This window comes from Chionomys nivalis, chromosome 12 (genome assembly GCF_950005125.1).
Source record: "Chionomys nivalis chromosome 12, mChiNiv1.1, whole genome shotgun sequence".
In the NCBI taxonomy this organism is placed as follows: Eukaryota; Metazoa; Chordata; class Mammalia; order Rodentia; family Cricetidae; genus Chionomys; species Chionomys nivalis.
In genome coordinates, this window is record NC_080097.1 from 67,067,758 (window position 1) to 67,091,155 (window position 23,398).

The window sequence follows — 23,398 nt, forward strand, 5'->3', positions numbered from 1 at the left end:
TTCATCACACTTAATTTGTGGGAGTAAAGCTGGGCAACTTTTACCCAGAAGGCTAAGACGTTTTGAGGCCTAAGGAATATGAGGGAGCTTCTCAATTATTTGTTGAGGTACAGCAGTTTTAATACAACCACCAGTCTTCACAAAATAATTTTAATACTTTGTGCCCAGGCTAGCAGCATCTTGCATCTGTGACATTCCTATACATACAGAAGCATTTTATCTGAGTACAAATGTTAAAAGCAGAGTAACGTAAGCAATTGCCTATACAGAGGTAACTAGACACTGTATGTTATTCTTCTTGAATCATTTTTTGCTGCATAGTAAATTGCAATTACATGTCAGTATCATGTGACTGATTGAGAAAACACTTTGAACTGTGAGGTATGGCTGCTCCCTATGAGAGAGCTTAATATGTAAACCTGAATATTTTGAGTGATTTTTTTTTTGTTTTAGCTGCCATGAATGGGAAAGACAAAGAATATCCAGCACTCAAGACTCTAGAAACTTATCTTCCTAATTAAAAAAAAATAAATAAAATCCTTGAGTCAGTCTCAGCTATTTCCTATCATTTCCTTATTGGAGTGCTGTTGAATGGACAAATATGACGTAAATACTGAAGTGAAGCTATGCCTTAAAATTATGGATTAAACCAGTTATTTAAAAAAAAATCCGTCAGGTAACTGCTCATTTACTTTACATCAAGTTGAGATCCTAATATATACATCTCAACTTCATAATTCAAGATTGCACTTAAATACTTCTAATTAATTTGAATTATCATAGTAATTAAACAATTAGGAACCTTAAGTTTTCTTACAAAGGACATGCTTAGCATTTCTGACATTACTTCTAGACTGAGATTAAGCACAACCCCATACCCTTGCAAATGAATATTCTGCTCTACAAGTGATTCAAAGTTGGTAGCAAAGCTATCACACTTGAACATTCCTACTACAGAGTTGGTACAAGTCAACATCTAATAAACAAGAAATTAACATGAACCAGTTAAAATAAGAGAAGATACCCCACTCCAAAAGTTCAGTATCTGTCTCAAAACTTTCAAAAAGGGAAATGAAGTTCCCTGTATTTTGATAAAAATCTTAATTCTGAACCCAGATTACATATTAATGTTGAAACTGGGTGAACATTCATGTATCATTCAGTTTGTCTAGAGAATAAGACATGTTGGTTAAGTTTATCATAGCTGACTGTTACAAAACATCACTGGAAATGGAACCTAAGACAGCTACTTAGTAAATACAGTGACTGCAGACTTTTTATGAAAGAACAAACCTCATTTGTTCACATCAACTGTGCTCAAGGTGATAGCAGTCTCTAATGTCTGAGACTGTCCCCAGTATATCGTGCTGGATAGGCACTTTATGTGAGAACATAAAAATGATTGGTTAGAAAAATGACAAATTACCAGGTATAAATGACTATCAATAACTTATTCTGTAATTCTGGCCAAACTCTTAAAGAGATAGAATATGTATTTTTATGAAACTTAAAAAATTATTTCAAATGTCTCATCTTGAAAAATCATTTTTATGGAGATTACTTTAAGCACAATTTCTGTTCAATGAATCATAGGACTGTGAGAGATCTCTGTTGACCTTTCCAGTGATGATGTGTACACAGGAATTTTGAACACCCAATATAATCTTGACTCCACTAGTCCGCCATACTAGTGACACAAGAGAACAGTGGATCACAATGCTGGTTTTAGGGTGGAATGCGAAATCCAAAGAGAAATTAAGTCTAGTTAATAGTACTTCTGGTTTACACTCGGCTCCCACTGTGCAGGACAGAGCCTTCTCTGTACTGTTACACCATAAGATGGAGAGAAAGAAAGTAACACACTATCTCACACCGTGCCTCACGGTGCCTGGAAATGCAGACATCATTCCCAACAGTAAAGCTACAAGGAGCTGTGTTTGTGCCACCCTAAAGTCACCAAACACAGAAGGTTAAAACACTTCTCTCTTCTGCACATCACACTTAAAATAGCAAAATGGTTTTTGTAGAACAACTTTTATACAAATAGATAAAAACATGGAAAACTAAAGAGCCATAAAGTGACTTTGCAAATTATGGGGTAAAATGAACTAATTTAAGAACAAATGAAAACAGTAATTTACAAAACCCTGAAGCCACCCACAAACTGCTTTATCCAATGAATTTTCAAAGCAGTCAACTTAAGAACCTCATAGAAGCAAGACAACATGAAATGAAGTAAATGTCTCATATTATTCCAAATAATTTACTTTCTTCAAGCTTCACAGATTTAGTTTAATTTATGGTTTAAAAACAAAAAAAAATTACAAAAAATGTTAATAGCTTTATACTGCTATCTAATTTAGAGGTCATGAGGATTTAATTGGTTGATGCAAGGCACTTTTCTTTTGGGGGTTTCATATTCAAGAAACAGTGCTACATTGGTTTGGTTTCTTAAAAGTCTACTTTGAACCATCTTGGACAAAAGTGAAAAGGGCTAGGCAACTCTGTAAAGACCAAGTCAACATTTGGCTTAAACAAACAGCAAAAAGAAAAACAGCAGGTGGAAATATAACACTATCCTTATTTTTGAATAAATAAGACCTCTTTCATCATTATAACTTTTTTTTTCTTGTTTACAATAAGGAAGGCAATTGGAAAGGAAGTATTAATTAGATTAAATTAGTAAAGTAGGATAGTTGGCTAAAATCATGATTTAAAAATAAGGGACCAAGAAGTTAAAAAAATGGTAATTAAGTTGCTGAATTATATTAAAAAATGTGAAAGAGTTCTACATTTTGTTACTGTTTCTGTAAGAGGCTCCATCAGAAAATTTAACTGTAAAATTACTTTAAATGTTAATATATATAACACAAAATGAGCTTTTAGGAAACATTAGGAAATTTGTTTGTTATAAATTATCCAAAAATTATAAACAAATCCCCCTAACTTGCATTTTGTTTAAAGTAATAACTTTATATCATACAAATAAACTTCAAGTATGAAAAGTGCATTATTGCAATAATACCTTTTTGCAAGTCCAAAATTCTTGGTTTACAATAAAACCATAAAGTGGTTTTTTTTTTTTTTGTTTTGTTTTGTTATTTTAAAGCAAACCCATCACCCACCAGCGCCATCTACTGTAGAAGTTCAACATCTTAAAGTGTTGCTCAACAAGTTGCAGAGAAACATGTCTGGAAGCAACATATAATTGAAAAGAAACTATTTGTGTTTTTACCACTTTACATTATTATCACTAGGATCTCCTCCTTTCTAAAGAGAAATTCACATCCGTGTGACACATTCACATTTGTGTGATAGTGCTCAGTCAGCCATTCTGTGCAGCTGCCACTTGCATGTTTCCAAAATCCTCCTCCTCTTCATGTGTTCTCTTCAGACTACCTGAGTGATATAAGTGAAAACTTATATAAACTCATGTTCAGATACTAGAGGGAGCCAAAATATATTCTTCCACTAAGTGGTATTATACATAAGTATTACAAAAATCTCATGCTTGAATTTATAGCAAACTTTAGTAAATTCTTTTTGTTGTATCATGAAGTAAAGTTACTTTAGTAACAGTATCTTAGGTATTGCACATAATAAACATTAGTTTTAAAACAGCATGAAAAGTAAAACATTTCAAGAGTCAGTGGTACATTAAATCTGGTTACCATCAACTTTATGCTTTTTAGGTAACATTAACATGTCATAGGACACCACATCTAGTAGGTGAGTTTGTGTTTCTATGATTTTTAGATAAAGTTTTTCTGTTCATAGAGCTGCTGTATGGAGAGCAGTTGAAAATACTTTCTGTTAAAACTGTGGCTTTTTATCATCCAGACCTATGGGTTAAGAGCAAGGACAGTATATAGCAGATTAAAAGTTCTGATTTATTCCCTACACCAGAGTCAATTTTACAAAAACATCCCCAAAAGAATCAGAATTCTCTACATGGCTGTAGTTACATTCAGAAAAGAGTCTTGTGAATGAAGGGGAACCTGAACGAACAGTTAAGCCAGCAGCTAGCTGTGTTCTGTGACTAACAACTGCATGGCTTTAGATTTAGAATTGTGCTAAGTCATAATTTAGATTGCAAGTTCTAAACAAGTTATTCTCTAGAAGATCAGTAAAGATGCAAATATAGTATCAACACAGTCAAAGTGGAAAGCAACGCCTAAGGCTAAAATAGGCAAAGTAATGCATTTCTCCAGAACTCTACGCCTGGGGGTTGGAGAAGAGTGCGCTTACCCAGCCTCAACTGAGGAGATGGTGTCTAAGTTTGTGTGTGAGACCAGGGAAGAGGAATCTTATGCATTGTAGTAAGAAAAACACCGCAGAAGACCATCCATTTAGTATTTAGTTTTTTGGAGTGTAGACACAAAGAGGAGCAATGAGACAAACTGAGAAGTCAGAAGGGTTCTTACTACACATTTACTTAATACCTTGGCTGTCCGTGGCTTTGCATGAGAACCATTAGGGTTCTCTTAAACTGGTATGCTCATTTTGGATTTCCCCATCTACACTTCTGTAAGAATAGTCAGTGAAGTCTTTGCCAAAACAAAAACATCATTACAAATAAGAAAATAAATTTGAGCACAATTTACAGAATATACCAGGATAATCTAGCAAAAGGCTTGTGTTACCCTAACTAGTCTTTAAAGTACTATTTAGAAGGAAGTGTGCTTTAAAGATTCTGAAAAGTATTATAGTGTTTAAACAGTGATTAGAGACAGGGTCAAGATTAAAGAGTCAAGGAAGCTGAGCCCAAGAAAGAACATCTGGCCTGAAAGGTGTGTTCTGGACTTGTGCTTAAATGCCAGCTCAACAAGAACAGTTAGTTAAAAATGAGTAGCAAGAACTTGGAAAAGATTAAAATTTGAGAGTTTGCTTAGACTGTTAAGTAAGAAATAAGTGGATTTGAGTTATTCTAAAACTAGAGGAGAGATCAAAGTAGTAGTTGGGTACAGTGGCTTTCAACTTTAATTCAATCACTTGGAAGGTAGGGGCAGTTCTCACCAATAGCATATAGGTTCAGGAGACCAGACAGGTTGTCAACTTCAGTAGCAAGCTCTTTTTTTTCTTTAAAGATTTTTTAAATTTATTTTATGCATATGAATGCTCTATCTGCATGCACACCTTGTATGCCTTTATTCCACAAGAGGGTATTAGATTCCACTATAGATGGTTGTGAATCATCATGCAGTTGCTGGAAATCAAACTCAGGACCTCTGGAAGAGCATCCAGTGCTCTTAACCTCTGAGTCATCTCTCCTGCCCCCAGAAGCAAGCACTTTAACCCATTGAGCCATTTCACCAGGAAAGTTTCAGGTCAGCCTGGTCTACATAGCCAGTTCTGGGACAGTCAGTGCTACACAGACCCAGTCTCAAAACAACCATTGCGAAGGAGGGATGTGGCTCAGCAGTTAAGAACACTGGCTACTCTTGCAGAAGACCTAGGTTTGGTTCCTAGTATTTACTTGGTGGCTTACATTCACCTATACCTCAAGTTTCAGAGATCTGCTGCCACCTTCTTATCTCTTCAGAAACCAGGCATGTACATGGTGATTATATATATATACAAGCAAAACACTCATACACATAAAGCTTAAAAAAAACAAAAACTCAAAATAGTAGTAGTGGGAAATTGAGGTAGCTCTCATTAGCTATACTACTGAATTTGAAATATAGTTTTATATACAACTTAACAGAAAGTTAAACCAAGTGATCTTCAAATGGTTACTGTAACTGGCTATGAATTATAGCTTATGAACATCAGAGGTACACATTGTTTATTACTAGAAAGCTGATCCTTCTGAAATCTTATTCAAAGTTTCTAAACAACTTAGATTGCCCAGTAATACTACTTCCCCCACCATTACCCTTCAATTTTCCGAAAAAGAAAACACCTTACCTGTGGTACCAGAATGAACAGATAAGGATCTTTCTATCTGGAGTGGTGACATCATCTGTATTGTTAATTTTGCTAGGTAGATGGCTTCATACTCCTAATAAGAAGATTTTAATTAGTTCAGATATACATTTATATTCTTAAATGCCCCAAACAATGATTAGGTGGATATTTTTATTCTTAGGTTACAGCCAAAAGACTGGTACCATATTCTCACAAAAGGAACGAAGGTTCACAATCCCTATCTGGTAACTGTCAGTTACTGATAACTAGAAATTAAGTAGTGCCAATAGCTCACTGCCAGACAGATATATCTTCTGTCATTGGAGCATTAGCTATAATGGTCTAATTCTATGTTAAACTTAGTACAAATGGTAAAGGGGCCTCAAAACACCCCCCCCAACCTATATCCATCAGGTAACAAAGATTCAGCTTTATCCCTACCCCCTCAGAACCTATATCCATCAGGTAACAGAGATTCAGCTTTATCCCCACACCCTCAGAACTTATATCCACCAGGTAACAGAGATTCAGCTTTATCTCCACATCCTCAGAACCTATATCCATCAGGTAACAGAGATTCATCTTTATCCCTACCCCCTCAGAACCTATATCCATCAGGTAACAGAGATTCATCTTTATCCCCACACCCTCAGAACCTATATCCATCAGGTAACAGAGATTCAGCTTTAGCCCCACACCCTCAGAACCTATATCCATCAGGTAACAGAGATTCAGCTTTAGCCCCACCCCTCTCAGAACCTATATCCATCAAGTAACAGAGATTCATCTTTATCTCCACCCCTCTCAGAACCTATATCCATTAAGTAACACGTCCTACCAAGCTATCAACACTTTCAAATAAACCTTGATCTATTTTCCTCCACTACCACTTTTGTTTAAGCCAATCTTGGTGCGGGAGAATTGTCTGTATTCTGTCAATCGTGTTTCCTGATTGGCAGGAAGTATAGGCGGGAAAACCAGACAGGAAGTAGAAATGATACAATGAGAACAGGAGAATGCTGGGAAGGAGAAAGTTGATTCCTCCCAGTCCTGCGCAGACCACTAAGGAAGCAGGATGTGACCTGCCAGCTGAAAAAGGTACCAAGCCATATGACAAAAATAGATCAGAATAATGGGTTAATATAAGCTACAAGAGCTAATAAGTAGCCTGAGCTAATGGGCCAATCAGCTTTATAACTTATAGAGATCTTTGTGTAATTTTCTTTGGGGCTTGCCGGCTATGGGATACTGGGCGGGAAAGAAACCCCAATAAGCCGGCCCCTTCATGTTACACAATCTTTTTATTATTTTTGTTTGTATGTATGTGCATGTGGGGACATGCTTGCTACAGATAGAGTACAAATGTGTGGAGCTGGTTCTCTTTACAGGAATTCCCGGGATCAGAATTAGGTCTTTGGCTTTACTGTCAGGTGGCAAGTGCCTTTACTCACTAAACCATCTCACTAGCTCCCAGTATTATTCTCTCTTGACTTCTTTTAATACATCCTTTAAACTGATCTACTTCCTTCTGGCAGTTGCCTTCAATGTTCTCTATAGTCTTCAGTGAGGATATTAGCCAGAATGACCTTCTCATAAGAAAGCATTCCTCCACTAGAGTGCCAACTATGGCAGGAAGGTTTCTACCAGCATCACAACAAACCCAAGAATAGCAAGCTCTGGGGGTTGGAGAGATGCTTAGTAATTAGGAGTTCTGCCTGTTCCTTCTGAGGACTGGGGGTTCAGTTCTTAACACCAACATGGTGGCTCACACCATCTCTAACTCATTCCCAAGGCATCCAAGGACAACAGGCACATACCTGCTACAAAGACACCCATGCAGACAAAACATCCATACACATAAAAAAAAAAGTAACACACTACACTGAAATGGTATTATGACTCCAAGGCTCTACTGTAGTTGTATGAGACCACCATTGTATATGCGGCCCATTATGCATGGAAACATTCTGTGACCACTGACTGCATATCAGAAATATGCTCGATGTTATTTTTTTAAACATTTATTCAAATATATTTAATTTCTATATACCTGTCTCTACTTCCTAAATGAGATTATAGCATATGATACTACACTTGGTTTCTTCAAGATATATTTTTTTAATATTTATTTATTTATTATGTATACAATATTCTGTCTGTGTGTATGCCTGCAGGCCAGAAGAGGGCACCAGACCCCATTACAGATGGTTGTGAGCCACCATGTGGTTGCTGGGAATTGAACTCAGGACCTTTGGAAGAGCAGACAATGCTCTTAACTTCTGAGCCATCTCTCCAGCCCCCTCAAGAGATATTATTAAAAGGACTTAACTTTACATCTGATTATTACACAATGCTAAATTTTCATTTTATTTATCATATTATACCCTACTTTTTCAAGTACAAAAATATACTATAAAATGAATGTTTTTGTACCAGACACACACACAAAAAAAAAAAAAACAGAAAAATGAGCTTATATGTAGTGACTTCCTTTAATTTTGAAGTTTTCAGGACTGTAAAACTGGGGGGAGGGGAAATCACCACATTTTCTACCTTGTATATATTTTTTATTTGCATTCAATCATTCGTTTAAATTGACTTACTGGGGAAAGAAACACATTTGATGTGTGTGAAGGTCAAGACAATTTGGTTCTTTGCTATAAAGTACCTCAACCTAGTAAGTCATCTTCCTAGTCTTTCTCTGTATAGTCCTGGCTATTCTGGAATTTGCCCTGTAGACCAGGCTGGGTTCAAACTCACAGAGATCTGCCTGCCTCTGTCTCCCAAGAGCTGGGACTAAAGGTGTGGGCCACCACCACCTACCTCTACCTTGTATTTAACCATGTACTTTTAACCCATTTTCTTGGTAACTACAACTGCAGTCCAAGTTTGCCTGAATTCATGACAATCTTCTTGCGTCAAGTGTCTTGAGTGCTGGGATTACAGATACGAGTCACCAAGACCAGTTTAAAAAAAAAAGGGGCTAGGCGAAGAGGTATATGTTTTTAATCCTAATACTCACAAGGCAGAGGCAGGCAGATCTCTGTACGTTTGAGGCCAGTCTACTTTACATAGAGGGTTCCAGGTCAGCCAGGGCTACATAACAGAAACTATTTCATAAAACCCAAACCAAAAGAACATTTCAATAAAGATGCAAACTGGAATCATCAATTTAGTCAAATTATAGTAATATCGAGTATTTACAAAATAAATTCTATACCTAAGATGCATAGAGAGATCATTTTAATCCTTAAAGAGAGTTATTACCTGGAGTTGGTGGACAAATCCAGCATTGGGATTAATACAAAATCTCCTTTCTTGGACATAAGCAAATGCATCTCTGAAAACAGAAGTAAAATTAATATAAGGGAAGTATTTCATGAAAGAAGAATTTTAATCATTAAGAATTTATTTGAAATTTCCCCTAAGGCTGAGGATAGAGCCCTGTAGGATCTTAGCTATGCAAGGCCCTGGTGTTCAGTCCCCAATACAGCAGAAAAAAACTACAACATTAAAAACCACCTAAAATTTTTGCCAAAGTAGGAAATCATATTCATACAGTTTAATAATATAGAGAAGTAGTAAGTTGTAGTGGATAGAAGCTGGGTCAACTAAATTCACAGTTCCCAGGCTTACCACCTACCACAGGGAACTTGCACCACTTTTTCTCGCTGTTAAAACAGGTAATATAATGCTAATTTTGGGGGACTACAGTGAAGGTGAGAGAAGTGTAAAGCACTTTGTGCATGTAGCATACCTGTCACATGTTCAAATATTAAATGAGTAATTAACTGCCTTGTTATAAAGCTTCATTTGACATCTAGTGGTAAGCACAATGGAATCAAGAGATGATGAATATTACAAGATTCCAAATAAAACGAATATCAAATGTAGTCTATTGATGTATGTTAACTAATTTTTCAAGTACTTGAATGATGTGGGAAGTCCTATATGTGTTGCTTTTATTGATTAATGAATAAAGAAGCAGCTTTAACCTATGATAGGGCAGAATAGACGTAGGCGGGAAAACTAAATTGGATGCTGGGAGAAAGACAGAGTCAGGGAGAAGCCTCCCTGGAGCCCGCTGAAACTTTGCCAGTAGGCCACCACCTCGTGGTGATGCACAGATTAATGGAGATAGGTTAGTTTAGGATATAAGAGCTAGCTAGAAATACGCTTAAGCTATTGGTCAAACAGTATTGCAAATAATACAGTTTCTGAGTGATTATTTTGGGTCTGAGCGACCAAGAACAAATGAACAGCCTCCCATCTACACTTGTATTCAAATAGTTAAAAACTGTATCAATCAATTACTTTTGACAATTTCACACATGTATACAAGCCCCCCCAACCCTCTTATCACCTGCCCATCCCTATCAACCCACGCCCATTCCCTTCTGGGGCTTAGGACCCTGCCTCTTCAGTCTGCCAATCCCTTTCAGGGATTAATCACTTTTGGTGTTGTGACCCTGTTGTGTAACAGTTTCCTCCAAGGTTGAAACATTCCTTCCTGCAGAGAAGCTAAAGCAAACAATTCAATAGCTTCAGGAAGTCCCTGAAACTGACCAGATTGACAAGCCCCTAGCTCTGCTCCAAAGAGTAAAGAACACTCAGAGATACTCTCAGACAAGCTAAGCTGCCTTGAAGAAGCTGAAAACCACTAAATTGCCTGAAAGGTTTACACACAAGAACTAAGTCACATGTAAAGTATATTCTCCAGCTTGTACAGTGTGTTCCAGGTTTCCAGCTTTTGTGAGCTGTCACCCAGACTGGGGTGTATTGTCATGTGTAAGCAAGTCCACAAAAGCCCACAAGCTAAAAGGGGTGGTTATTTATAGTGAGTAACACTAACAACAAGGTAGAGAGCCATCGCAATCCTCTGCTGTGTTTGTGCTAGGAGCTGCGATCAGATCTCCGACCACCACCCAAGAGAGCAATATTGCTTCCTGTCTGTGCTTATAGTACCTCAGATCACGCCCTAATGGGTTAGTATTCAAAAGGCTATTGGCTGAAATGAATTCCCACACCCCCCCTTAATCTTTGAACACTCTAATTTTTTCAAGGTAAACACTTTGGGCACCAAGGGACACTCAGCTAAGAGCTAAGAGCATCAAAGGGATGCTGTGGACTGCCACCAGCTCCCAAGATCCAAGTATGAGCTTTTTAACTGCAGCAACTTTTAATATACACTACTGGTGCTGGAATTACTGCGGTTGCTGGTAGCAGGTTTGGCTTCCAATGAATCCTTGTTAAAGGACTTAACATGGACTCATTCTAATTACAGGGCCTCAAAAGAGTCCTGTGTATAGAACCACGGTCCTATTCCATTACTCCTAGTTGCCATATCCATACCAAGCCACATACATGGCTTGGTACCTTTTCTCAGTAAGGCATTCTCATCTTGCTTCCTCAGTCTTTGGCTGACAACTGCGTCTCTGCCTTTCCTCTTCCTAGAATTCTCCTAGTCTGTAAGTCTCACCTATACGTCTACCTGTCTACTGGCCAATCCGTGTTTTATTAAATCAGTATGAGTGACAAATCTTTACAGTGTACAAGAGCATTAATTCACAGAAGGGGTAGGCTTGGCGATACAGCTGTCTGATTTATTTTTCTTCTTTAAGTAACTCCTCACCCATTTTTCTGTAAGTAACCCCAATAAAATTCAGTGGTTCATCAAGCTGGGCTGTGGTAATATCCATACTTTGACTTGTCATGGGCTCCATACCTGAGGTAAGTAGATGTGTATATTGCATCTATACAGGAAAAGTCTTGTCACACAACAGATCAATTTAGTGTGTGATTCTGAGTTGGAACTATGTATCAGAGCCTGGTAGGGTCATCAATGGGTCAATGGGTATATAACTAAAAGCGTTTTCCATGCTCCTTAAATCTATCAGAGGCAACTACTTAAAAAAAATGTGTATGAGAGCTTTGTTTGCATCATCTGTGTGTGTGGAGCCTACAGAAGCAGGAAAAAGTGTTCAAGCCCCTGAAATTGTTAACAGACAGCTAGATGTCACCTGGGTACTGAACCAGGTCTTCTGCCATTTCTCTAGTCTAAATAAGGAAATACTTTTCAGTTTGGAAGTGATATAGACTTATTAACAAGGACAGGACAAGATTTCCAGCTTTCTTTCATAAGAAAGGTAATACTCCATACCAGCTTGGTTTATAAACGGGTAGTACAGACAATTTCTAACTAATTTTTCATTCGTTGCTTAATAAAAGAGTGTGACTTAAGTTTCTTTTCCTAGACACAGTCTTCATCTGTAGCCTTGGTTGTGCAGTCCAGGCTTTGGCTTGAATTTGCAGTGATCCTTTTACTTTAGTCTGCTGAGTATTTTGATTACGGGCATATTCTATCACACCTAGTATTACATCAATTGAAATAAACACCAAAATTTGTACCAAGAGTTTTTAAACTGAGACAAACCAATTCTCAACAAGTTTTCCAGTTTTGTCTAATCAATTATGACTGTATATTTTTTCCAGTTTTGTCTAATCAATTATGACTGTATATTTAGCTGTAAATTCCCAACTATTTCTATTAAGTCCATTTAGGTGAGGTGAAGTACTACTAGGTTTGAGTATGCTCACTTACCTGTACTTCATCCCGAATGTCTCCATGATGTATGCAATAACGAAGGCAGCACTGAAGATAGAGAAACAATTAGAAAACAACTCATAACTAAACACAAGAGGCCCAAGATTGTCTACTTTCATACCTTCTGGAGATTCCTGCATTCCCATGGACAAGAACTTTTCCTGAAAAAGTTTAAAAAGCAGAGTTCAGACATATACCAAAGCTACATCAGGCTGCAGTGAGTCTTCCTTAAATATTTTATATCATGTACATGCCACCTATTAGTTTTCAAGTCTTTATTTTAATTATGCACAGAGCACAACAGATTGAGAAAAACAAAGTAGTTGGGTGGAAAATTTTTAAAAGGTTTAACAAGATGAAGTAGCTGGAAAATATAGAAAACTATCTACCATATAAAAATAAAATTCCCCTATCCTACATTTTTAAAAACTATCAACCAAAAGATAACTGCAACAAAATAATCTCCTAAAAGTAAAACAAACACTTTAGTCTAGGAGATGGCTCTGCAGTTAGGAGCACTGTGGCTCTTGTAGAAGACCAGGTTCGATTCTTGGCGCCCACATGGCAGCTTCCAACTGCCTGTACTCTAGTTCCAGTGGATCAAGTGATCTCTTCTGGCCTCTGCAGGCACCAGGCATGCATGTAGTGCAAATACATACACGTAGACAAAATACTCCTAACCTAAATAAACCTTTTAATAACAGAAAATATATTTACCTCCATTTTGTAAGCTTCCATCAATAAATTCTTTAGTCTGTGGGCAAGAGACAAAAGGTTACAGTAAAACATGTAGAATAAGATAAACATATAGCTGGGCGGTGGTGGCGCACGCCTTTAATCCCAGCACGCGGGAGGCAGAGGCAGGCGGATCTCTGTGAGTTTGAGGCCAGCCTGGTCTACAAGAGCTAGTTCCAGGACAGACTCCAAAAGCTACAGAGAAACCCTGTCTCGAAAAACCACACACACAAAGATAAACATATATAATAAAACAAAAGGAGTTGAAAAGATTCAAGTTTAAAGTCACCCTGAGTTACAAAGAAAGACCTAATCTTTAAAAAATATTTTTAAAATATTTAAAAATCAAAACTCTTGAGCTAGTAAGATGACTCAGCAGGTAAAGCCACCTACCACCAAGCCTGACCCGAGTTCCATCTTAGGAAACATGGCGGGGAAAACAGACTCCCAAAAGCTGTCCTATGATCTTCATACGTACACATGGTATACACAATTGTGTTCATGCATAAGCATACATACATAAAATGTAATACAATTAAAATAACAACAACAAAACACTTCAGTGAGGGGGCTGGGAGATGACTAAGCAGTTAAGAACACTTGCCACTCACTGCCCATGCAGAAGACCAGGGGCTGATTCCCAGCACCCAAACTGGCTCATAGCCATCCATAACTCCAGTTCTATGAGATTCAATACTTCTGAGGGCTTTTGCATGCATGTGGTACACACACATATATTCAGGCAACACACAATAATAAATATCAAAATAAAAAAATCCTCAGTGATACTTTTAAGGTTTAAGTAATTCACTTTCTTTTTAAAATAAGCCTATATTTTTTCAGCCATAATGAAGTAAAAGTAGTTTTAGAATCTAAATTAATAGGTCTAAATCATAAATCTTAAGTGATATTAAAATACTTATACCTACCATAGGGAAAAAACGTATTATGTTTTCAACTGGATTATCTGCAATATCCAAAACTAAATATCTGGAAAAAAATATTTATGATAAGTATACTCTCAGATAAATCTACATACAAAAACTTGATGCTTTAAATCCCAAATAAATAACATCCTCTTTATTAAAAAAATACAATTTATAATCCTCCATTACATTTCTATTAATCTTCAATGCAAGCAACTCATGTACGTGATATCTGTGTATTAACAGTTTGACTTTAAAAACAAAGTTTTTTTATGTGCATTGGTGTTTTGCCATAGACGTTGGGTCCCTGGAACTGGAATTACAGACAGTTGTGAGCTGCCATGTGGGTGCTAGGAATTGAACCTGGGTCCTCTGGAAGAGCAGTCAATGCTCTTAACTGCTGAGTCATCTCTCCAGCCCCCAATATGACTTTTTAAGCTATACTTAATCTGTGAGCTCCACATCCATATGTGGTTTTGTTTGTTTTTTTGTTTGTTGAGACAGGGTTTCTCTGTAGCTTTGGAGCCTGTCCTGGAATTAGCTTTTGTAGACTAGGCTGGCCTCAAACTCAGAGAGATCTGCTTGCCTCTGCCTCCCAAGTGCTGGGATTAAAGGTGTGCACCATCACTGTCTGCCTAATATTTTTAATGTGTGAAGATTTATAATTATTTTTTATATTCTTATTAGTTCTTTGAGAATTTCATACATGCATACAGTATATTTAGAGCATATTCATTCCCACATTCCTCCCAAACAGAGACTCCACATCTTCCTCCTAAACTTTACGCCTTTTGCCTGGTTTGATAATTACGTTTTAAAAAGACTTTATTATGTGTATGAGTATTTTGCCTGTATGTGTATGTATGTTCACACATGTATGCCTGGTACTCAAGAAAACCTATTCCCTTTGAATTCAAGTTACAAGAGCCTCTCTCCAGCTCCCGATAAAAAAGTGTAAAATAATTTTCAAAGTATGATATATCAAAGGACCGTGCCATAGATTTATGTTGTCCGAGGATACCTAAAGCCATGCAACACAGCATCTAAGATTTCAGTATAAAATGTTTATCTAGTTAAAGCAAAAACCATAAGCAGTAAAGAGAGCTTCTGAGAGGATCTAGAAAATCAGTACAAAAAGTACATTCACTCCTCAGAGCAGAAGATGGTTCTCTAGAGTTCTGAAAGTGTTCCTTGCCTCTGAGGCTTTGAGGACATTTCAAAGGCAGCTTAACGTTTGGCTGAGGGAGAGGGAGCTAAACAACAACAAAATGGTATGGTGGCAGTTCCAACATTTGGTGGGGGGGGATGGGCAAGGCAGCGAGACTGTCGAGATCCAGGCCAACCTGAGCTACTAGTTTCGAGAAACAAAACAAGGGGATGGAGAGATGACTTAGCAGTGAAGAACATATGCTGCTCTTCTAGAGAAGCTGAGTTCAGTTCCCAGCACTTACATCAGGTAGCTGCACATACATTTGAGTGCCCTATGTATATAAGTTATACTCATATTTACAACCAGCAAAACAAGCATTAAGATATTTTTAACATTTGGCTTACATATCCCAAGTTAAAGAAGATATTTTTAACAAATACTTTTATATAGACACAGGGTATTTCTATAAAAAATATTAAAGAAAACATTGGTAATACTTATTTCCCAATGATGAGGGGGGCTCATTTTATCTTTATCTTTTATCTTTAGCATGTGTAATATAGTTTTTATTACTGTTATAGTATTTGTCTTATAAATCAGTTTCAGTATGGAGTTCAGGCTGGCACTGAATTATAATCCTCCTGCCTAAGTCTCCTGGTGGTAGGATTATAGGCATGAATCACTAAGCCCAACTTTATTTTTAAATGAATCTAAAATAACAAATATTAAGACCATTAGTTATTCTGTACTTATCAGTAAGATAAACGAGAAGCTGGGTGGTGGTAGCACATACCTTTAATCACAGTACTCAGGAGGCTGAGAAAGGTGGATCTCTGTTCAAGGTTAGCCTAGTCAACGGCACAAATTCTAGGACAGCCAGGGCTGTTATATAGAGAAACACTGTCCCAAAAATTAAAAATGAGAAAGCTAAAATTGTATGAAAAAGTATTTAACTCCAGAAGACTGGAAACAAGTTTTCCTATTTTATAACTGTCTCGGAGAAGCATTAAGAGAGCAGTCACTCATTCTTGATAGTGAAATATTAACTGATACATTACACTGGAGGGTAATCTGCAACCTATTAAAATGTAATGTGCTCATATTCTTAGATACAATTCTACAAATTTACCCTATCAGTATATTTACATTTAAATTAAATGAAAATTATTACATGTTATATAGACATATGAACATACAAAAAAATCTGCAAACATAGACATGCACAACAAGACATTGATTAAAGCTGGGCATAGTGTTCATAAATCCCAGGCCTTAGGAAGCTGAGGCAAGAGGATCATTCATTTAAGATCAGCCTTGGCTACATAAGACCCTGTTCTCAAAAAAATTTAAAAGAATAAATATAGTGGGTTTGGGGGAGACTGGGGAGATAGCTCTGTGGGTAGTGCACTAGCCATGCAACTGTGAGGGCCTGAGTTAAAATTCCAAGACCCACCATATAAAAAGCTGGGTGTGGGGGCTAGAGAAACAGTTTACTTAATTACTATTAAGTGTTAATAATTAAGTATTAATTACTATTAATTATTATTAAATGAACTGGTTTCTCTTTCAGGGCTGACGTTTGATTCCCAGCATCTATATAGCAGCTCACAACTGTAATTTCAGTTCCAGGGGATCTGATATCCTCTTCAAACCTCCATGGGCACCAAGTACACAACTGATACACAGACATACACGTAGGCAAAACACCCATACACATAAAAGGTTTTTCTTTAAAAATTTACACATGCACGCACACATGCGTACACACACCCACATATGCAAAAATGAGAATCAAAACAAATAAACAAAACCCAACAAGACAAAACATGGTAAAACAAAGTAAAACAAAAAGCACACGTAAAACATGGTGTTTATTTTGTGCTGGCCAACTAACTAGTCCTGGCATGGGGCCTGTCCTGAAGTACAAATAAGAAATTTTTTTTTTAATTTATTTCTTTATTATGTATATCATATTCTGTCTGTGTGTATGTCTGCTGGCCAGAAGAGGGCACCAGACCTCATTACAGATGGTTGTGAGTCACCATGTGGTTGCCGGGAATTGAACTCAGGACCTCTGGAAGAGCAGGCAATGCTCTTAACCACTGAGCCATCTCTCCAGCCCCAGAAACTTTTTTTAAAAAAGCTAGGTATGAGAGCTAGAGTGATGGTTCAGGTGTTAAGAGAATAGACTGCTCTCAAAGATGACTTCAATTTGTTTCCTACATCCAAATCTGGCAGGTGACCATCACCTGTAAGTCCAGTTCCAGGGGTATCTGCACTCAGTGTACACATCCACAGAAAAACACACACATAATTAAAAACAGTGTCTTGAGCCAGATCAGTGGTGGCACACACCTTTAATCCCAGCACTTGGGAAGAAGACACAGATGTATCCCTCTGAGTTCGAGACCAGCCTGGTCTAGAGAGTGAGTTCGGGCCAGCTAAACTGTTACAAAGAGAAACCCTGTCTCGAAAAATCAAAAACCAAACCAAACCAAAAATATCCAGTATCTTGAAAAGTAAAGCTAGGCTTGGACGCTCACATCTGTAAGCCCAGTTCTCCTATGGCAGGGAATGCCCCAAAGCCTGAGGGTCAACTAACCTGGCACACGCTTCTGTGAACAAAAGACCACGTCTCAACTTGGTTGTTCTTTGACTGCTGCCATGTGTAAATAGGAGTGGGAAGTGGGGTAAGGAGCAGACTCAAAAAACTAGTAAAACGACCTTATCTATAGGAATTAGCTGGTATGCTTCTGAATGGACACACAATGAAGAAATAACAGTAGATGCCTTTGGGGAAGGGGACTGACTATCTAGGAGATAAGAGTACAGAAACATACATTTTATCATACATCCTTTTAAACCTCTAGAATTAGGAACATGATTTAAGTATTTTAAATTCTATTAAAATATATTCCATATAGCTGATATATACAAAATAGGTGGGTACAAAGGAAATTTATATTGTGTAACAAACTTGAAACAAGGTCATTACAGAATATTTGCCTAGCATGCTTGAGGCTCTGCATTCAATTCTTAACACTTCAAACATCAGTAACAATAATAAAACATTACGTGTTTTGACCTTAACATTTTTCTATAAATCACAGCAATAATTCTTACCTAAATAATTGTTGAAAGTTTGGTTTAATAAAGTTTGCTTCAATATTTTGCCGTATGCAAATTATATGAGTTATCCCATGTCTCTGTAATATAGGAAGCTATGAAAAAGGGAAGAAATAATAGTTTAAAACACAAAGCATCACCTCACCCTAACAGAGAAGTACTGGCTTCTTGACAAGTTATCTTTAAGGTCTCCTCAAGCTCTAGAGTTAAACATAAATAATGCCCATGTTAAATTCTAGACAACAGTTTAATGTGTTAATCTTAAATCGTTGAATTGCTTATGGATCTTGTCAGGTCAATTACCATAAAATTAGTTTTCATCTTCTGTAGTTAAGGAGTACTATTAACAATCATGGCTAAAACCATTGAGTTTAGAATCGTGAGAACCTAAGCTAGAAATCCCAGCTCTGCCCATGACCTGTGGCTCAGTTCTGTTATGTGAGAATGGGGAAAAACACCACCTTTACCTGAGTAGCTACAGCTATACACAGAAAGAAAAAAGTGTACTATAAAGACTTGTTTAAACAGGCCCATGAGATGGAAATCCCATGTCAGAATATGACCTTTATATGACAAAGAAAAGAACCTGCTCACTCTGTGCCCATATGACTACAAAGTAGGAGATACTGTTCAAAGGCCCAAAACAGGCTCCCAGGAGCATACTGTGTGATGCAGGCACTAATGTAGGCAGCAAGTCATTCATGCCTTGCTATTTTATCACAGGTATTCAAACTGAATAAGACAATAGGGTTTTTAAAGTCTTTCTTTCTTTTTTTTTGGAGACAGGGTTTCTTTGTGTAACAGTCCTGGCTGTCCTGGAACTTGCTTTGCAGATCAGGATGGCCTTGAACTCAGAGATCTGCTTGCCTCTGCCTCCCAAGAACTGGGATTAAAGGCGTGCACCACCACTGCCCGGCAGTTTTCAAAGTCTTAAGTGTTAATTTTGACAGCAAACTTTGTCAGTATAAATCAGAGTTCAGTTATCTTTGTATTTTCTAAGTATATCCTAGGATATAAGCAGGTGTGTTTAATGGATTACTTAAAAGTGTTTGATAGGATTAATAATAATTATTAATCCAATCTTCTATATTCACATCTATGCAACCTCCAAAATTAACTCAATATTCATTTCTTAATTTACACTTAACGATCAAGATGGGGTTTCTGTATCTATTTAATTTTACTAATATGAAAAACTGCAAGAGGACATAAAGAAATCTGCTGTAACTGGACATGGGGGCAGAAGCCTTTACTCTCAGCACCTACGAGGCAAAAGCAGGCTGTACTGGGAGGTTGTGTATGTCAATTTGACACAAGGAAGGAGCCCCAGCTGAAAGGCATTTTCTCATTTAGTGACCAATGGGGGAGGACCCAGCCCACACTGCAGGTGATGCCATCCCTGGATTGCTGGTCCTGGGTTCTATAAGGTGGGCTGAGCAAGCCATGGGAAGCAAGTCAGTAAGCAGCACCCCTCCATGGCCTCTGCACCAGCTCCTGCCTCTGGGATCCTGCCCTGTTTGAGTTCCTGTTCTGACTTCCTTCAGTGATGAACGGCAATGATGTGTAAACCCTTTCCTCTCCAACTTGCCTTTTGGTTTTGGTATTTCGTCTAAGCAAAAGAAACCCTAACTATGACACAGCGGTGGAGCTGAGCAAGGTCAGCCTGATGTACATGGCAAGTTCCAGGTCAGCTAGAGTTACATAATGAGACACTGTCTCAAACAACAAACGAAAAGCAAAGCAAGAAATCTCCTTTAAAAACTTTGAAGGCACATTAGAGAAAATAAAGCAAACCTTATCAGAATGAAATTCTAATGTAAGAGCAAAAAGAATATTTATACCTTGCAACAGATGCATTAATATTAAAAAACTATGACCTTATCTTTTATGTACAAATAGACAAAAATTACAAAAAGAAATAGATCACTGGTTACCAAGCACTTGAATTTATCTCTTTTATTTAAATGGTGTTTGAATGTAGTAAGAGAAATGCTTTCTTGAAAAAGGAATTTATCCCTCTAGGTTTCTTTATCCTCGTTATTACTTTTTATTGTAAAAAGGTACTTTTTTGGAGGGGGTATGAGAAGAAATTTGGGCTATTTTAAGGTAACTCTGATATATATAAACATACACAAACACACGAGTTAGGAAAAGGATTAATAGGAGTCTGTGGGGGAAAGGAGAGGATAACAGATAGGTGTTTGAATATGATCAAAACAGTTTATATACATGTAACACAAATGTCAGTGAAACTGATTACTAGGCATAATTATACATTTTAATAAGGGTACAACCAGCACTTGATCAACATTATATTACTGGGGCAACAGTTTTGCTGACACATCTTCTAGAAAGTCAAATTTCTATTTGCTGACTCACTTTTATACAACCTACCCTTTCCAAGCTTCCTTGTTAGCCACCTCAATTGTCAAGAATCTCCCCATTTCAAGATGATTCTGAAAACTATTTCATGGAATTATCAGACTGAACTATACTGACTTTGGAATCAACAAATCCTTGGGGAAATATTTGCTACACAATGTTCCACACTATGCAACACTCAAAAAGAATTAGTATCATTCCCATAATCCATATAATGAATCCCTTAGGAAGTGGCAGGAACAACACTATATACTAAAATAAAGACACCTCTCTTGATTTTAACTGAGCAACTGAAAAAGTCAATTTCTAATCTATAGGGTCTAACTAAATGATCCTTAGACTCCAGTCTTCTGAAAGACTAACTTATAAAACATGCACTCTTATTTTGATAAAAGTTAAAAAATGCTCTGTTTCCTACTTGATACTTTGTATGTATCTGATATTTTTAGAAGATGTCTGGCAAGAACAGATATAACATTTATTTATTTACTTAACTTTCACTGATTCTTTGTGTCTTTCATATCATGTATTCTGATCCCACTCATCTCCCTGTCCCCTCATATCCGCCCTCTGCCCTGGCAACTTCCCTAAGATGTGACATTTTTTTAAAAAAATATTTATTTATTTATTATGTATATAATATTCTGTCTGTGTGTATGCCTGAAGGCCAGAAGAGGGCACCAGACCTCTTTACAGATAGATGGTTGTGAGCCACCATGTGGTTGCTGGGAATTGAACTCAGGACCTTTGGAAGAGCAGGCAATGCTCTTAACCACTGAGCCATCTCTCCAGCCCCCAAGATGTGACATTTTTAAGATAGGAAATAAATTACTAAAGATTGTAGGAATGGCAAATCTAGTGGCGGTGCATGCCTGTCATCCCAGCACTCAGGAGGCAGAGGCAGGAAGATCTCTGTGAGTTCAAGGCCAGCCTGGTCTATAAAGCAAGTTTCCGGACAGTGAAATTATCTCAAAACAAACAAACAAACAAACAAAAACCAAAAAAAAAAACCCAACAACAAAAACAAAACAAAAACCCAAAAACAAAAAAGATTTCATGAGAAAAATAAATTATAAAAACTCACTTGTAATTTGTGGTGAAACACTCCAATTTTTTGTTTTTGTTTTGTTTTTTTTTTTGAGACAGGGTTTCTTTGTGTAGCCTTGACTGTACTGAACTTGCTCTGTAGACCCAGCTGGCCTCTAACTCAGAGATCTGTCTGTTTCTGCCTCCCAAGTGCTGGGATGAAAAGTATGTGCCACCACCATCTGGCTCACTTCAAACTATTAATGGTCCAGTAAATCTGGAAGTGGGTACAAGTAGTATGGACACAGTTGTATATAAATGTTCCCTAGTCTAAAACTCTTACCATTAAAGACTTACCTGATAAAAAGTTGGTTTACTAAAGCCTCTTGGAGAACCTAAGCTAAAGTTCATACCTTGCTTTTCATAGCAGAAGAGTATGGGCCTAAGAACAATCCAGGCAAAACTTCCTAGAAGAAAAAATACTTATGTCAAACTTAAACTTATAGTAAATGCATAACATATACCTGGATCTGTCTGTGTATGCAGGGGCTTTGCAATATTCTGGTTAAAACTTTATTCAGGGAGCATTTCCCAGGCACATTTAGCAAACTGGTATGAGAAACACAGGTGTGCCTTTATAAATCCAAGTGAGATGCTCCAAATTTAAATTTCATTCTAAAAAGCCAGATTTGAGATCCTATAGTGCTTTTTATAAGAAGGTTGGATAGAATCAGCACATTATTGATGTTCGCATTAATAAGACCTTTCTAGCTTCTACCCTCTGCTATAGTCTTAAAAAAAAAAGACAAAGAAAATCCTCCCTTTAGAATTACACGTACACTAACTTTTATTTGGTCAATACAAAAGCCAAGTACAGTGGAACATACCTATAATCCCAGAACATAGGAAGCTGAGGCAGGAGGATCTTGAGTTTGAGCAGGGCGGGTTACAGATTAAGTTCCAGGCCAGCAGGAACTCACACTCAGACCCTGTCCTCCCCTCAAAAACAAATAACACAAGATAAAACAGGACCCAAATGTCATCCCAGCAAACAAAAGTAAAACCAACCATAATTAATCACCGTGGACAGCACTGAGCCCACTGACTTCTAAGGCTCACCGTGAAATCCAGGCAGTCCTCCTGCTCAACATCTTGAGTGCAGAGATTATAGGAATGGTTCCAACAGCATTTTACAAGTATAAATCACATTTTACTTATGTTTACATTCCTCATAGCATCAAGTTAGCTCTTATATATACTCACATACGGTTAAAAGTTTAAAAGGGAGCTTTTTTCTCTCTCCACGTTATGAGGGTTGTGAGAGGGAGATTCAGTAGGAAAGCTGACACTTGAGCAACAAGTGCTCTTAAGCACACAGAGCCATCTCTCCAGCCCCAAACATTTCATTTTTGAAATGAGAGAAGCAGTGGCTCTTCAGGCACATCCATATATTGTTCTGACCCTGAATCTAATCCAAGAGAGATAAAGAATTCATTTCACATATTAAAATTTTATTGACACAAATGGCACATAATGCAT

The 23,398-nt window shown here is 37.3% G+C and overlaps 1 protein-coding gene across 2 annotated transcripts in view; it reads right to left on the bottom strand.

The window, feature by feature from the left end:
• Positions 1–136: 136 nt before the first annotated feature.
• Positions 137–23,398, bottom strand: part of Styx (serine/threonine/tyrosine interacting protein) — a 34,446-nt gene continuing 11,184 nt past the window's right edge. Inside the window, exons 3-11 of one of the 2 annotated variants that reach the window (XM_057786575.1) lie at positions 22,273–22,326; positions 18,449–18,546; positions 14,179–14,239; positions 13,232–13,268; positions 12,636–12,675; positions 12,512–12,562; positions 9,178–9,250; positions 5,911–6,004; positions 137–3,399 (exon numbers count right to left, since the gene is read on the bottom strand). In XM_057786575.1, coding sequence (XP_057642558.1) covers positions 3,326–3,399; positions 5,911–6,004; positions 9,178–9,250; positions 12,512–12,562; positions 12,636–12,675; positions 13,232–13,268; positions 14,179–14,239; positions 18,449–18,546; positions 22,273–22,326 — 582 coding nt within the window. In that variant the 3' untranslated portion in view covers positions 137–3,325. Of the gene's footprint in view, positions 3,400–5,910; positions 6,005–9,177; positions 9,251–12,511; positions 12,563–12,635; positions 12,676–13,231; positions 13,269–14,178; positions 14,240–18,448; positions 18,547–22,216; positions 22,327–23,398 lie in introns of those variants that run through there. The other variant, XM_057786576.1, reaches the window with a different exon arrangement.